The sequence below is a fragment of the Diospyros lotus genome, chromosome 1 (assembly GCF_014633365.1).
Source record: "Diospyros lotus cultivar Yz01 chromosome 1, ASM1463336v1, whole genome shotgun sequence".
Classification (NCBI taxonomy): Eukaryota; Viridiplantae; Streptophyta; class Magnoliopsida; order Ericales; family Ebenaceae; genus Diospyros; species Diospyros lotus.
The window spans coordinates 17,982,214-17,996,739 of record NC_068338.1 but is presented as its reverse complement, the minus strand read 5'-3'; the positions used below and the strand labels follow the sequence as shown (position 1 = coordinate 17,996,739).

General features: G+C 37.1%; 1 protein-coding gene across 1 annotated transcript in view; it reads left to right on the top strand.

The window, feature by feature from the left end:
• The window catches only part of LOC127801680 (uncharacterized), an 87,912-nt gene that overhangs the window by 29,362 nt on the left and 44,024 nt on the right, over positions 1 to 14,526 (top strand). The window contains exons 5-6 of the mRNA XM_052337016.1: positions 7,427 to 7,545; positions 7,755 to 8,942. Coding sequence (XP_052192976.1) covers positions 7,427 to 7,545; positions 7,755 to 8,942 — 1,307 coding nt within the window. The remainder of the gene's footprint in view (positions 1 to 7,426; positions 7,546 to 7,754; positions 8,943 to 14,526) is intronic.

Here is a 14,526-nt window from a genome sequence, read left to right as displayed (position 1 = left end):
TTAGCACTCAAACCCGAGCCTAAGTATCCTTCAAACCCAACATTCCATACCTCACTGGTAGATTACTTGAGGTTCTATCTTTTACCCATCCTAGGCAACACTAGACCTTCTATTCCCTTGCTCATTACCTACAAGAAAACTCTCCTTTCCTTTCATTGCTTAAACCAGATTTTGATCAACCAAGGGCTTCACCATACAAGACAACCCTTGCACACACCCTTTTCCCCTCACTGTTCACAAGGACCCTTACTGCAAGAGCCAAAGCTATCTTAAACACTAGCTTCCTCCCTCTCACAATTCAACCCAAGCTTACACAATGAATCTGATCAAAACATTTTCCAGATTTCCCTATTGCTATACCCTGGTTCATAGGTTAGTTTAGGACATCCCAAAGGATTCTCCTTGCTGGCCAGCATTCCAAATTCCATCCCTTGGCCTTGGAATCAACTAATTCCATGTCCTATTAGTAGAGTTTTCCCTCATAGGTAAGAACCCTAGCTTTAGGAGACCTAGGTATACCTATTACACAACTCCACACACCTAACCCTTCACACCAGAAGCAATTTCCAGCAAACTTCCTAAATTCCAGCAAGCTCATATACGGTTGGGAATTCCTTAGGAACACACCATCTTCACTAGATACACTTCACCTAGCTCCACCATGAGACAAAGCCTACATAGGTCACCCTAGATCCTAGAACTGATCTATAATGGGCTTTTAACATATACAAGGTCTGATTTGGAGATTTCTACTTTGGTGACCTTACCAAACTACATGGTTTCTATTCCTATACACCTGCAATTTTCCCTTCCCCTAATATCCCTAGCCTTAGATACCTTTCCTAGCCCTTGCTCACCATTGTGAGCCATCCTCAACAAATGACACAGCCTAATCTTATCATAGGCTATCCTTTAGTGACTACAGCTTATCCACATATAAATGCAAGCATGCACCACATAACCTCCATTCTTGAGGGTTGCTACCATCTCTCTAAGAGATCCTTGCAACTTCTTAGGACTCCAATTCTCACTATCTAATTATTCCTAAGGACATTAGGCTTTCTATTAAAACAGGGACATATTTTACAGCTTCTAATATTCTAGAACAGCTCCACCATGCTTCCTAATTTCTCCCATCTCCAAATCCCTTAACCTTGCCTAGACAAACCATTCCCCCCTCCACCATGACTCTATGGGTAAAAAACCCTTTTCCTATGAGAATAACACCCTAAACCTAGAACCTATGATACTTTACTTGCATACCTAGGGAAACTATAGGACATCCTCACTCTCATAACCAAAGCCACACATGGTGCTTGAGCATTCGGGGCTAGATTTCTCCTGGGTTTCTTTCTTCTTGTTTGGGCAGTTTCTCTTGATGTGGCCCTCCTCATGGCAGTGAAAACATTTAAACTGTTTCTTGCCATTCTTAGACTTGCTTCTTGACTTCCCCTTTGATTTAAACTCTCTCTTTTCAGTCCTACTTCTAGCAGTAAGGACATCTCCAGCAGATTTTCCTTCTACTTTCTGTTGCAACTCCTTAGAGTTTAATGCTCCAAAAACATCTTCTAAGGATAACTTTTCCCTACCATGTTTTAATATATCAACAAAGGTTTCATATGTTTTTGGCAAAGAATGCAATAATACAAGGGATTTATCTTCCTCATCATAGTTAATATCTATGTTCTCTTAATCAAGACATATTTTATTGAACTCATCTATGTGATTATTCAGTTTCTGCCCTTCTTGCATTTTGAATGTGAAAAACTTTGCCTTTAGATACAGCCTATTTGACAGGGTTTTTGTCATGTAAAGACTCTCTAATTTAGACCATAAAGCCTCAGTAAGAACTTTATCTCCTAAACTTAGAATTAGAGTGTTATAGGCCCTCTTGTTGATTTCCTTCCTACGCTCACTGAAATCCTTTTTCTGTTCTTCAGAAGCATTATTGGGCAGTTTTTGATCTGCCTCTAAAGCTTCTTCTAATCCCAAGTTTCCCAACAGTGCCCTCATTTTAATTTTCCATAGACCGAAGTCATTTGATCCATCAAACTTCTCTATGTCATACCTAGCAGAAGAAGGTGCAGAAGCCATAACGGGGATTAAAACTAAAGATTTCGAGGGTTCTTGGCAATTCTTGAAAGGGTTCTTGGCTCTGATACCAATCTATTATGATTAGGAGCTCTTAAAACCAATTCAAGACTTTAGGTTTTGCCAATCTCTCTGCACTCCTCACCTGGAAATCAAACCATAACAGAATAGAGATAACAGATAATGAAAACTGCAAAGAAATGAGAGAAAAGAACAATCAAACCATCCAAGAAGCACAGAATTATCCTGGTTCGGACTGCAAAGTGCAATCCTACATCCAGCCTTCTCTCCAAGAGATAAATCCACTAGAAACCGCTTTGAAACAAGATACAAGAACCTTCTTTCTCTCCCTCACACAAGTTCACTGCTCTCTCAAGAGAATACAAGGACTAACTTTATCTCTAAGCCTCTCTCTCTCTCACTCTCGGCAGTATCACTTGTATTCAGAGAATAATCATAATGATTTATGAGTTATGACCGATTGCAAGCCTCTCGCCTCCTATTTATAAACTATAGGGGCGGAAATTACAAAGGTTTAGAACTTAGCCTATACAAAAGACTAACATACCCTTCATAATAAAATAACTAAGTTAACTTAATCTAACTTAGAACAAAAAACCAGTCGGACTTCATTCTTCATTCTAACAGATTCTTCTCTTCAACTTCTAGACAATAATCTTACATGCAAAAACCCAACAGCATCGACATATTGCTGACATGGGCCTTACCATGTTGTCTCATGCTTGTTTACCCTTAAAGTTCTGGGTTGAGTCTTTTCAGACAGCTATGTATCTTATCAATTTGCTTCCCTCTTCATCCATACAGTTTCAAATTCCTTTTGAAAGGTTATATAATCGCACACCTAACTACAACTTGTTGCAACCGTTTGGCTGTACTTGTTTCTCTCTTTTATGACCATATAACAAACATAAATTTGATTTCCATTCTACGAAATATGTCTTTATTGGCTACAGTCAAAACCAAGCTTGGTATTGGTGTCTCCATCCTTCAAGCAAAGTTTATGTCTCTCGTAATGTTGAGTTTAATCCTTCTGAATTCCCCTTTCTTCAGTTGTTTTCCGCTTCCTCTTCCTCATTCTCATAGTCAAGTTCACGGGGTCATTCCACTTCTTTTCTTCATCCTATTGTCTCTTCTTCATCATCTTCTTTGTTTTGTCCTAGAGCAGCTCAGTCTGTGTCCTCAGGATTCCCTGATCCTCCTTTTGTGTCATCTTCTGGCACATCTGTATCAGCCACATCTCCTACCTCTGGTGTTCTTGTGCCTATTGCTCAGCCTATTGCTTCTAAACCCAAGCCTGTTAAGCCTATCCCAGCACCCTTTGTTCATCCTATGCTCACTAGGCTTCGAGCCAAGTCTCTTGCCTTGTCTCCTTCACAAGCCTTAGTGAGTTCTTTGGAACCTAGTTCAGTGAGTGAAACTCTTTTAGATTCACGATGGGTTAAGGCTATGGAGGATGAGTATCAGGCCTTGGAGAGGAATCACACCTGGGAGTTGGTTCCTTTTTCAAGTGACATGAATCTGATTGGAAATAAGTGGATTTTCTGGATTAAATATAATTTCGACGGGTTCATCCTTAAGTATAAGGCTCGATTAGTGGCAAAGGGGTTTCTTCAAAATCCAGGAGTTGATTATGGTGATACCTTCAGCCTTGTGGTTAAGGCTCTTACTATTCGTGTTTTGTTTTCATTGGTTGTTCAATTTGGTTGGAAAATACAACAAGTAGTCGTGAATAATGCGTTTTTCAATGGTGATTTGAGTGAGACAGTGTATATGGTACAGTCGGAGGGGTTTGTGAGTTCTAAATTTCCTCAACATTTTTGTCAGCTTAGGAAATCCCTTTATAGTCTAAAGCAGGCTCCTCGAGCCTGGTATACCAAGCTGAAGGCAACACTTCAGTGTTAGGGATTTGTTCGATCAGTGTCTGATGCCTCATTATTCATCAAACGGACTACTACGTATGTGTTGTTTGTATTAGTTTATGTTGATGACATTTTGCTTACTGGCTCCAGTTCAGTCGCTTTGCATGCTTGTATGGCAGATCTTGGTCGTGCTTTTGCACTAAAGACTCTAGGAGCAGTGAATTATTTTTTGGGGTTTGAAGCATATAGAGATCACATCGGTCTTTATCTTAATCAATCAAAATACGTTCGTGATTGGTTGTTTAAAGCATCTATGCAGGATTGCAAGCCCTGTAGTTCTCCTATGGCTGCTGGCACTTCTTTGACTGATGATGGAGAATTGTTTTCTCAGCCTAGTTTGTATCGTACACTGATTGGTGTACTACAATATCTCACCTACACTCGCCTTGATATTGCTTACCCTGTGAATAAATTGAGTCAGTTTATGGCAGCTCCTAAATTGCAACACTGGCAGGTGTGTAAGAGGTTGCTGAGATATATTAAGGGCACGATTGGTTTGGGGTTAGTGTTTACTTCCTCACCAAAAGATCTTTCTTTAGTGTCCTACACTGATGCAAACCATGCTGGTTGTCGGGTTACTCGTCGATCTACCAGTAGTTATTGAGTCTACATTGGTCCAAACTTGGTTGTGCAGGGATTTAAGAAGCAATCAATTGTGGCTAGGTCTGTTGGGGAGGCTGAGTACCGCGCAATTGCCTTGGGAGTGATTGAGCTTTTGTGGCTTAACCGCTTAAGCAGTTACTATTGGAGTTGGGTTATCCTTGTGTAAATACTCAAGTTGTGTGGTGTGACAATTTAGTTGCCAAAAGCATGGCAGAAAATCCAGTGTATCACTCTCGTACGAAGCATATTGGTGTTGATGTGCATTTTGTTCTCGAAAAAGTAGAAAATGGTGAGGTGGAAATCCGGTATGTTTCCACTGCTGAGCAAGTTGCTGATGTGTTTACTAAGGGGCTGACTAGAGATCGATTTGAACTTCTGTGCAAGAAGTTAGGCCTCACAGAAATACCAGGTTGCTTAGAAGTAAAGACCAGTGCAAGAATGTTGAAGGATTCGGAGTCTAAACTGAAGGGGAGTGTGGAAGTGTTAGATAATTGAGGCAGTTTTAAGTTGTTTCAGTTGTTAGTTTATAGCTGTATGTTTCTGTCTTTACTTTATTTTATGTTGTTTGCTTTCCGTGTATGTTGAGCTATTGATATAAATAGCTCAACTGTTTATTTGTTATGTGCGGTGGTATTCATTCTTGCTATTGAAGATACACGATACATTTTGTTTTCTCTCAACTATCTTGTTTGGTTCTGCCCTAGCTTAAGTTTTCACACAAATGATGTTTGCATAATCTTAACTTAATTCCTTAGTTAGGCTGTTAGTCCCACTTTCACAAATCTCAACTAAAAATTAATAATTTTTTATAGCATTGTAATCCTCTCACCATGCTTCGTAGCATATTTTAAATGCACTTGGTTATCTTTTTCATTTAAGCCCCCAAAATCAGCTATAAAAAGTCAGTTGTTTACTTTAGTTCTAACCTGCTTGCAACAGCTGACCCCAGTAGCCTACTGTTCTCATCGACCATGTAGCAGACCACCACATTTGACTATTTAGTGAACTCCTGAGTCTCTCTCTCTCTCTCTATGTCATATTGACTCATGGGATGTCACATGTGTAATGAATACTGCATTGGTAATATTAATCCTATAGCCTTATCAATCTGATTTTGTTAATCTTATAACCTTCTCAATTTAAACTATTCATGATTTTAATGTAATCATGTCGCTAACAAATTATTATCACTAAAGTTACAATATTGGCAAAATCATGAATACTTTATTGATAGTATTAAATTTGCAACAATAATAATATGATTATCAATATTTAATATGACAATAATATTATTAGTGAACACAATTTCTGTAACTATTTCCAATACATTTTTTATCTTTCAACATAATATGCTAATTTTCAGTATTCAAAATTTGAACAAGTTTTTCAAATTTTGTATGGGAAAGGATAACTGGAGGTGAAGTGAAAAATTGGAGATGAAAAGCCGAAAATTTTTTCTTCTTTCTTTTTTGGTAACTAAAAAAGCCTTAGGAGTTCCTTGAAATAAAAATTTCTAATTGTAAAAGCAATTAGGGCAATAGGGCACAAAATACTGAAATGAGAGAGGAAGAAGAAATGCTTTCGAGAACTTTTCAATTGAGAGAATGAAAAATGAAAACTCAAAATACAAGAGAGAGATACTGCTGAGCCTAAGCTAATCACTGCCAAACTAATTAGCTATCAATACATGCAGCATATATATATCAAGACACAATAGCTAACTAACAACAACACAATAGATAATGAAAAACTGAGATGAACTCAGTTAAGTTCTTCCACATTCCCCCTCAAATCAGACTTCCCTTTGGACATCTTCCTGTTTGATAAGCTGCATGAATCAGCAACAATAGGAGACTTTCGCATGTGTAATTTGTCACACAGATACTTGAATCTGCTTCTTGGTAACCCTTTAGTAAATATATCTGCCACCTGATGAGTAGTAGGTACATATCTGAATTCTACTTCATTCTTCTCCACCTTCTCTCTAACAAAGTGTATATCAATTTCAATACTAATTAACAGGACTTTATGCGCTCTGTAATGGCTTAACTATCCTAGTCAAAGGATCTAAAAGAAACTTTAACTAGGGATATGAATAAAAGATCTACCACTGGACCAGGATCAAGTTTTTTCCTCCTTGCTTTTTTAGTTTCCTAAATCCAGCTAGGTTGTAACTTATTTCACAACCTAATTCAGTTTTCACTTGTTTTCCAAATGATTGGGTCTCTTGATGTTGGTTCATCTTCTAAGGTGCTAGGCACAAGAAAGGATTCATTAAGAGGGCCAAGCTGTAGGAACTTCTATGGTGAAGTGTATGGTGCTTTTATGGGAGTTTGGAAACCATTTTTCTGGAAAAGGGGACTGGTATTTTGTGTTTTCTCGTAAGTTGCTTTTTTTTTATTCCCTGTTTTCCTTTTCCATTTCTTGTTTGTGTGGGTGTAAGCAGCGCCCATGAGATGATTGCCACCCTTGATAATTTGACAAGAATATAACATGTGCTAGTTAGTTGGTGCTGTTTGTCCAAGAAAAAAGAAACTTGGAAGGTTGGATGCTTTTTATATGTGTTTATAGGTTTTTTCTCCGCTGACAATGAGCAAAACTTTATTTTATTTTCAATCAATTACTCTTTCACCTGCTAACTTTAGGTATATATATGTTCCCCCCCTTGAAAATGAGGGCAAAATTTTGTGCTATTTTCATTCAATTATTCTTTGTACCTTCTATTTTTTCACACGATCTGTTGCAGGCATTTATCTGATATCTATCCTCCTTGAAAATATTTGCTTTCTCAGGTGGTTTCATATGACAATAAAACAATCTTTACAAACGGAGGGAATCTAAGCAACACAGTTTCATTGCTAAAGGATGCCTATTTTGTTTCTCCTTTGACAGATGAAAAAGATTTGAATACGTAAGCTCTCCCACCCTCATTTTGTTTACATAATATGTTTGTTTGACTTGCATCTCCAACTTTTTCTAAATCCATTTATGCTATAACTTGGATTTCACTGTCGCTTATGCTTTTTTTTTTCTTGGATCCATTTCTTCATCATGCCTTTAGGATCTTTTCTAACCTTCTCACATATTTTATGGTTGCACATGGAACATCTTATCCTACAGTGATGTTGATGAAATGGAGTCTCTGGCATCTAGCACGGTACATGATGTTTTTACTGCTGATGATCAGTCAGCATCATCAGAATGTTCATCTCAAAGTGGTTCTGAAGAGAAAAATGAGTCTCTTAAGTTGTGGGATCTTCCTAATAATTTGGTTACATCTGAGCAGACATGCTTATCTGATTTAACCTTATTATCAGGTATTTTCATCGATAATTCATCATGGAAACCTTCCATAGGTGACCCATCAAATCTCATAGATGGGGATTATTGTGAAATTTATGACAGAAAAGATCTAGATAGCCTTTTGGAACATCCTTATCCTAGAGAACCAAATTTGAGTGACTATCTTTGGTGCTCTGATTCAGGGCAGCCTAACTGGTCACGCTTTTCTGAAACTCAAGACTTTGATAGTCAGTATGACAAAGGCTGGCTGAGTAGTTGTGGATGTCATTGTCATCCAGACACAAGGTCTGGACATGATGTAACTTCCCACACTTCTGAATGTGGGTTGAAGATGCTCACTGGAAATACTGGAGTATTGGAAAAGGTTAATCTCCATTTGAGCAATATGATTCTTACTGAAAATTATATGACAGACGAAATTAATAACAACGATCAACTTTCAAGCAGATGCTGGGCTTCACCAAAGCTATTTACTCGGCAACAAGGGAAGGTCAAATATGATTCCAATCTTCTCAGCATGAACCCAGTATTGTCTAGAAATGACCTGATGAGAAAGCAGGGAGAGAGAGGCCATGCAGACACTGCAGAACCTTTTCCTTGTTTCGACTTTTCATCTGTGAAGGAACCTTGCAAGGTATATGCGGAAAATTTAACTGCCAGTTCCAAGAATCAATTTGGAGCTGATCTTCCAATTCTCAGTAACCCTAATCCATCTGCTGCAATTGGTCTAAGTAATTATCACAGTAAAGAGTGCAATGATAGTCAAGAGATCTTGGTTGAGAAAAATGAGTCTTCTCATGTTAAAACTCTGGACTTGAGGAATGATGAGAAAGAAGAAGTGCCTCTGGCAAATGTTCGAGGTGGAAGTGGTTGGCAGAGTATGCTCAGTTCAGATAATAATGCCAATTTTAGCACTGGAGATTGCATGAAGAATTTGGCAGCTGTATTTGAGATGCCACTTGATTACATTATTGATAAATGCCTCTTGCAGGAAATCTTGCTTCAGTATCCTTATAATTTGTGTGAGCAAAATGTAGACTTATTAACTGTAACCTTTTTTTTTTTCTTTCACTTTTATATTTAGTTTTTTCTTTAAACTTTCTTGTCCTCTCCTTTTGTTCTGCGAACTCTATTTTTTTTTTAATTTTTCTCTTTTCTAAGAAAAGAGGGAAACAAACTTCATAGTCTGTCCTTGGTGTCAATCAGGCATCAGTTTATGCTGGATTGTCTGACATGAAGTGGTAACTTGACCAGGTTTTTCTGACATGTTCCTAAAAATATGTGACTGGGAAACATTTTGAAACTAAATTATAATTACAAGAAAATGTATTTACTTTTCAATAAAATGTATAAGAAAATGAAAGTATGATTGAGTGTTGGAAGATTCTTTCAGTTCTTGGGTTGTTTGTACACAAATAAGCATGAAGCATGACCAAGATGCCTTACCAATGATTTTAGGGGCCACTTCAGTTACCTTTGTCAATGAATGTTTTATAACGTTGGTAATATTTCCTAAACTTCAGTAGTTTATGACCTACAAAGACACTGGTATATTTGAAGTATTTTATCCTTAGATTCCGTTATGATTTCTTAATTAAAATACCTTTCTTTCCCCATGTGGGAAGAGAAAAAATAAGATAGGGAATTAACATTTTGCAATTATTAACATAATGTATTTTTTGATTGCTGCAAGTTGCAATTCTTGTGCACTATAAGGTTAAGTCTTTGCGTCTCAAGTACCCATGCCTTCCTTTGTGTTCTTCCTCTAAAAGCAATACAGGTTTGGAATGCACTGGTGGGAAGGTTTCCATGAAAACTTTTCAGCTTGAAGGAGGCAGATTTTGTTCAAAGAAAAAGGCTTACTCTCTGTTGGAAAGCTTGATATGGGTTGTTGGGCCCCTTCCTAATAGTTGAAAACTTTTTGGATAAGTTTGGTGGTAAAAAAATTGAGATGGTTTTAGAGCAGGCAAAGGTCTTGGGTTCAAATCTTGCCATCAACCTGATAATTAAATTGTTGCATGTGTTTATCCTGGTGTGTAGGAAGTTTTAAGTTTTGGGACTATTGGTAACTTAGATGAAGATGGTTTTGGTTAACAAAATTGTTTAATGTGATCCTTAAATCAAAAATGATGCCAAATGAGTGCATGAAGAGCCTTTTAGTGCCTATTTACAAAAAAATAAGGGAGGTGTTCAAAATTGTGGGAACTATAGAGAAATTAAGTTGGCGAGTGACACTATGGAACCTTGTGAGAGAATGGTTGAGCAAAAATTAAGAAGAGAAACGAAGATGTCAGAAAACCGGCTTGGTCTCATGCCTAGTAAGTCAACAACGAAAGCTATATATCTGTTGAAAGGTGCCTAAGGGAGAGGTATAGAGATGAACAAAAGGATTTGCATATAATTATAGATCTAGAAAAAGTTTATGACAAAGTTCGTAGAGAAGTCTTTTGGAATGTTTTAGAGAAGAAATTAGTAAGAATTGCTTATATGCAAGTTATTTTAGACATGTATCATGATGTAGAAACATGTGCTAGAACATATGGAGGAAATATTAAGGCTTTTCCAATTATAATGGACTCAATCAAGGATCTGCTTTAAGTCCTTAGTTATTTGCCCCTAGTAATGGATGAACTCACTAGACGTGTGATGTAGGACAAATCTAGTATTTTGATAATACTGACTAATTAGAGGCTTATTTAGGGTTAGGATGCTAGGGAAAATTATTGAAAAGGCTAGGGTTTGATATGTAACGAGTTGGGGGGAAAATTTAGAGGTAAAAAGGAGGCTGAAAAGATGGATTTCAGGGCTGAAAATTAGTCTGAAACTAGGGTTACGAAAATCAGAATTTGGAATTGAAATATTAGGGAGCAAGAGAGAAATATCATCTAGATGTCACACCTAGGGTTAGAATTGCATCATATTATTCAAAGGGAGCATCAATACTTTCTTTGTAGAGTTCTAGTTATTATATTCCTACTAGGATTAGAAATCTTTTTCCTATGAGGAAACTAAATGAAATCTACACCTATTAGTAATAAGACTAGGAAAAGAATATAAATAAAACCTAAACACATAAGTAGGGTTACCAAAAGGACTTTAGGAAACATAATGTAAACTGACAAAAATACCTTTGAATAAAATATCAAAATTAAGCCTAACAAAGCTTCTTGGAGGTTTTCTTCATCCAAAACATTCTGAAATTAATCTTGGGCCTTAGAACCAATTTTAAGTTTTTTCTCATATGTCTTTAGAGGTTTCTTTTAGCATCCTCCATCAACATGTTTAGGCAAAGGCGTTGTGGTGTATGTTATTTGTAGATGACATTGTGTTGATGGGTAAGACAAAAGAATGCATGAATACTAAGCTCGTAATATGGAAAACACTTTAGAATCTAAAGGTTTTAAATTAAATAGAGTGAAAACTGAATATATGGAATGTAAGTTTTTTAAAAATATAAATGTGGATGATGTTATGCTCATCATCATCACCATTAACTGCACCTTGTCCTAACTACGTTTTAGAATTGATGGGATGACATTCATAATGTCAATGGACTTTTGAAAGTCACATTGACAATACAAATCTTTGCAAAAGAACAATAAGGCAAAATTTTACTTTGAATGCCCTTATTGATGCAACCCTCTAGTGAGGGGATGATGAGATAAATTTCCAACACCATCTTCATATGAAAAAGTTTCATGAGGTGGTGGTGAATGAAGATAAGTGATAAGGTCATGTTCCATCTCGTAGTTGATACTCTAAAACCAAACTGTGCAACATAGAAACACCATGTGTGATGTTATAATAAGCTAAAAAATCAATGTTCTAAAAGCCAGTCGCTGAGGCGTTAGGCCACCGCGAATATAGGAAAATCGGCACCTTGGGTGTCGGGCCCAATTGATGCCTAGCATACTGGGGCACCTAATTTTCGAAGACTTAAAAACTTCCCTTGGCCTCGATTTCTCTCTTGGCCTCGATTTGTGTGTTTGGATTTGTGTTCGATATTTTCCCTTGGCCTCAATTTATCTCTCTTGTCATTGTCATTGCCGCCGCCAATCGTCTCTTCGATTTCTCTCTCACGGCAGTGGGTTTCTATAGTTGACTGGGTGGGGCAACAGTAGTCCAAGCAGCTTTGGCGGGGGAGACAACAGTGTGATCTGCGTTGGCAGGGGGCGGCGGTGCGATTGACGGAGGTGGGTTTGAGAGAGAGAGAGAGAAAATAATATTAAGAAAAGAATGAAAAAAATAAAAATAAAAAAATAAATAAAATAAAATTTTCAGTAAACCCTTCTCTAAGCCATTCTCTACAAGTAGCATACTCCTATGCATTCTAAGCCATTCTCTACAGTTACCCCAGACATGCCTAGGCACTAGGCCCCAAGCTGGTGCCTGACTAGCGCCTATTGCATTTTAGAACATTGTGAAAAATCAAATCATACTGAGAAAAGATCAGTTCAAATATCTTGAATTAATCATCCAAAAAAATGGGGAGATTGACAAGGATGTTATCCAAAGAATTAAGGCAGGATGGTTAAAATGGAAAAATGCATTTGGCATTTTATGTGATGCTAAGATTCCATTAAAGTTAAAAAGAAAATTTTGTAAGATAGTTATAAGACCAATTTTGTTGTATGAGATAAATGTTTGGCAATAAAGCATCAACATGTTCAAAATATGAGTGTAATTGAGATGGGGATGCTAGGATGGATGTGCAGCTATTAAAGGAAAGATAAAATCTAGAAATAAGGTTATTCATAATTTGGTGAGAGTGGCTTATATTGAAGATAATATGTGTAAGATACAATTAAGGTGGTTTGTTAATGTGAGAAAAAGATGAACAGAGACTCACCTGTGGAGAGTGGATATAATGGATCAAGTTTTTAGCAAACGAGATGGAGGAAGATGAAGAAAAACTTTGGTAGGAGACACTTAGATTTGATATTAATTATTTGGGCCTTATAAAAGATATGACCGTTGATAGAAATGAATGGAAAGATAGAATTCAAGTAGCATACCCCACATAATTTGATAAATGCTTGATATGTTGTTGTTGGGCTAGTGGTAACTTAACATGCTATAAGAATTGTGGAGGTCCTAGATTCAAGTTTTATGTGTTTGTTGTGAACGTTCTCTTTGCGCGTGTTAGTGCACTTGTCCACGTGCAAGTTGTGAGGGAGAGTATCCCCCCCAGCCTTTCTGCTGATTACATGTCATTATTCACCATTCTAGGGTTAGTGGTCAAAGGGATTGAGGACTCCGTAAAGAGACTTCTTGAGTGGGGTATGTGATGAATTTTAAGTATTGTTTGATAGATTGTTATGCAGTTTGCACTCCAATTGCAACATGCAGGAAATGGACTCTCCAGATTTTCCAATCATGCTCTTTTGGGTAGTTGAGATTACACAAAAATGTGATATATATTGGAGGAAGGGTGGCATTGTGGAAATATGGCTGACAACAGGGTGATCGGATTTGTGCACCTATTTTGACTTCCTATGGTCTAGGGTTGTGGAAGAGGATTTCACTTAAGTGGGAGCAGTTTATACCTCAGTCTCACTTTGGTTTTTGGTTGGTAAGGGTGATAAATTCCAAATTGGAGTCGATGAATTCTTTTCCTATGCTACTTAAGTGGCCTGAGATGCAAGGGCAAAAATATTTTTAAAGTTTTATGGTTGATAGCTCAAATCTTTTTTGGAATATTGACTGTGGGCATGAGAATGTTGGGAATTGGTGGAATTGGAACTTATTGAATTTGCTTCCTTTTTTGTGGCTGAAAGATGAGGAAGTTTACTTTGAGGCAAAGTCATTTTATGGTGCTTTTTTTGGATTGAAAGACTTATCAGGGTGTGGATGGATAGATCCCCTCATAATTTGATGCTTTTGTTTGGATTATGGAACGGGCAAAGCTTTCTAGCATTGGAAACTAGGTCCTAAAATGGCAGCCTTATCCTAAGTTATTGTTGTAGAGCTAGGGTTGGAACTTGGTTAATAATCTTCTGATTCATTGTGAGGTGGCAAGAGAACTGGTGTCATGATTGTTTCAATCTATCATTGGTGTTCCCTAGGAGCAAGTTGGAGCTCTTGACAACTTGGAGAGGCTTCTAAATTAGTAAGAGAAAATAGAGTATGCTGGAGGATTTTAGAAAAGAAAGATGTTCATGTTGGTTTTATATAAGATGTTAAGGACATGATATCATCATGCATAAGTGTATTAAGACTTTTGGGAAGGTACTAAGTACTAAGTACTAAGGTTTTTACAATTAAAACTAGATTACATCAAATCCTTACCCTCTTAGCCCTTTTGATTGATGAACTCACAAATCACATCCAAGAAGAGTTGCCTTTTTTTTGTGGATGAGTTTGTCTTGATGAATGAGATCGCATAAGGTGTGAATATTAAACTTAAATTGTGAAGGAATACTTAGAATCCAAAATTTTCAAATTGAACAAGATGAAAGCTGAATAAATGGAGCATAAGTTTGGTAAAACTAGAAGTGTTGATGTTGTGATGCAACATTGAGATCAAGTTGTTCCTAGAAAAGATCATTTTAGATACTAGATAGTTAAAATGGAGAAGTATGTCTAGTAT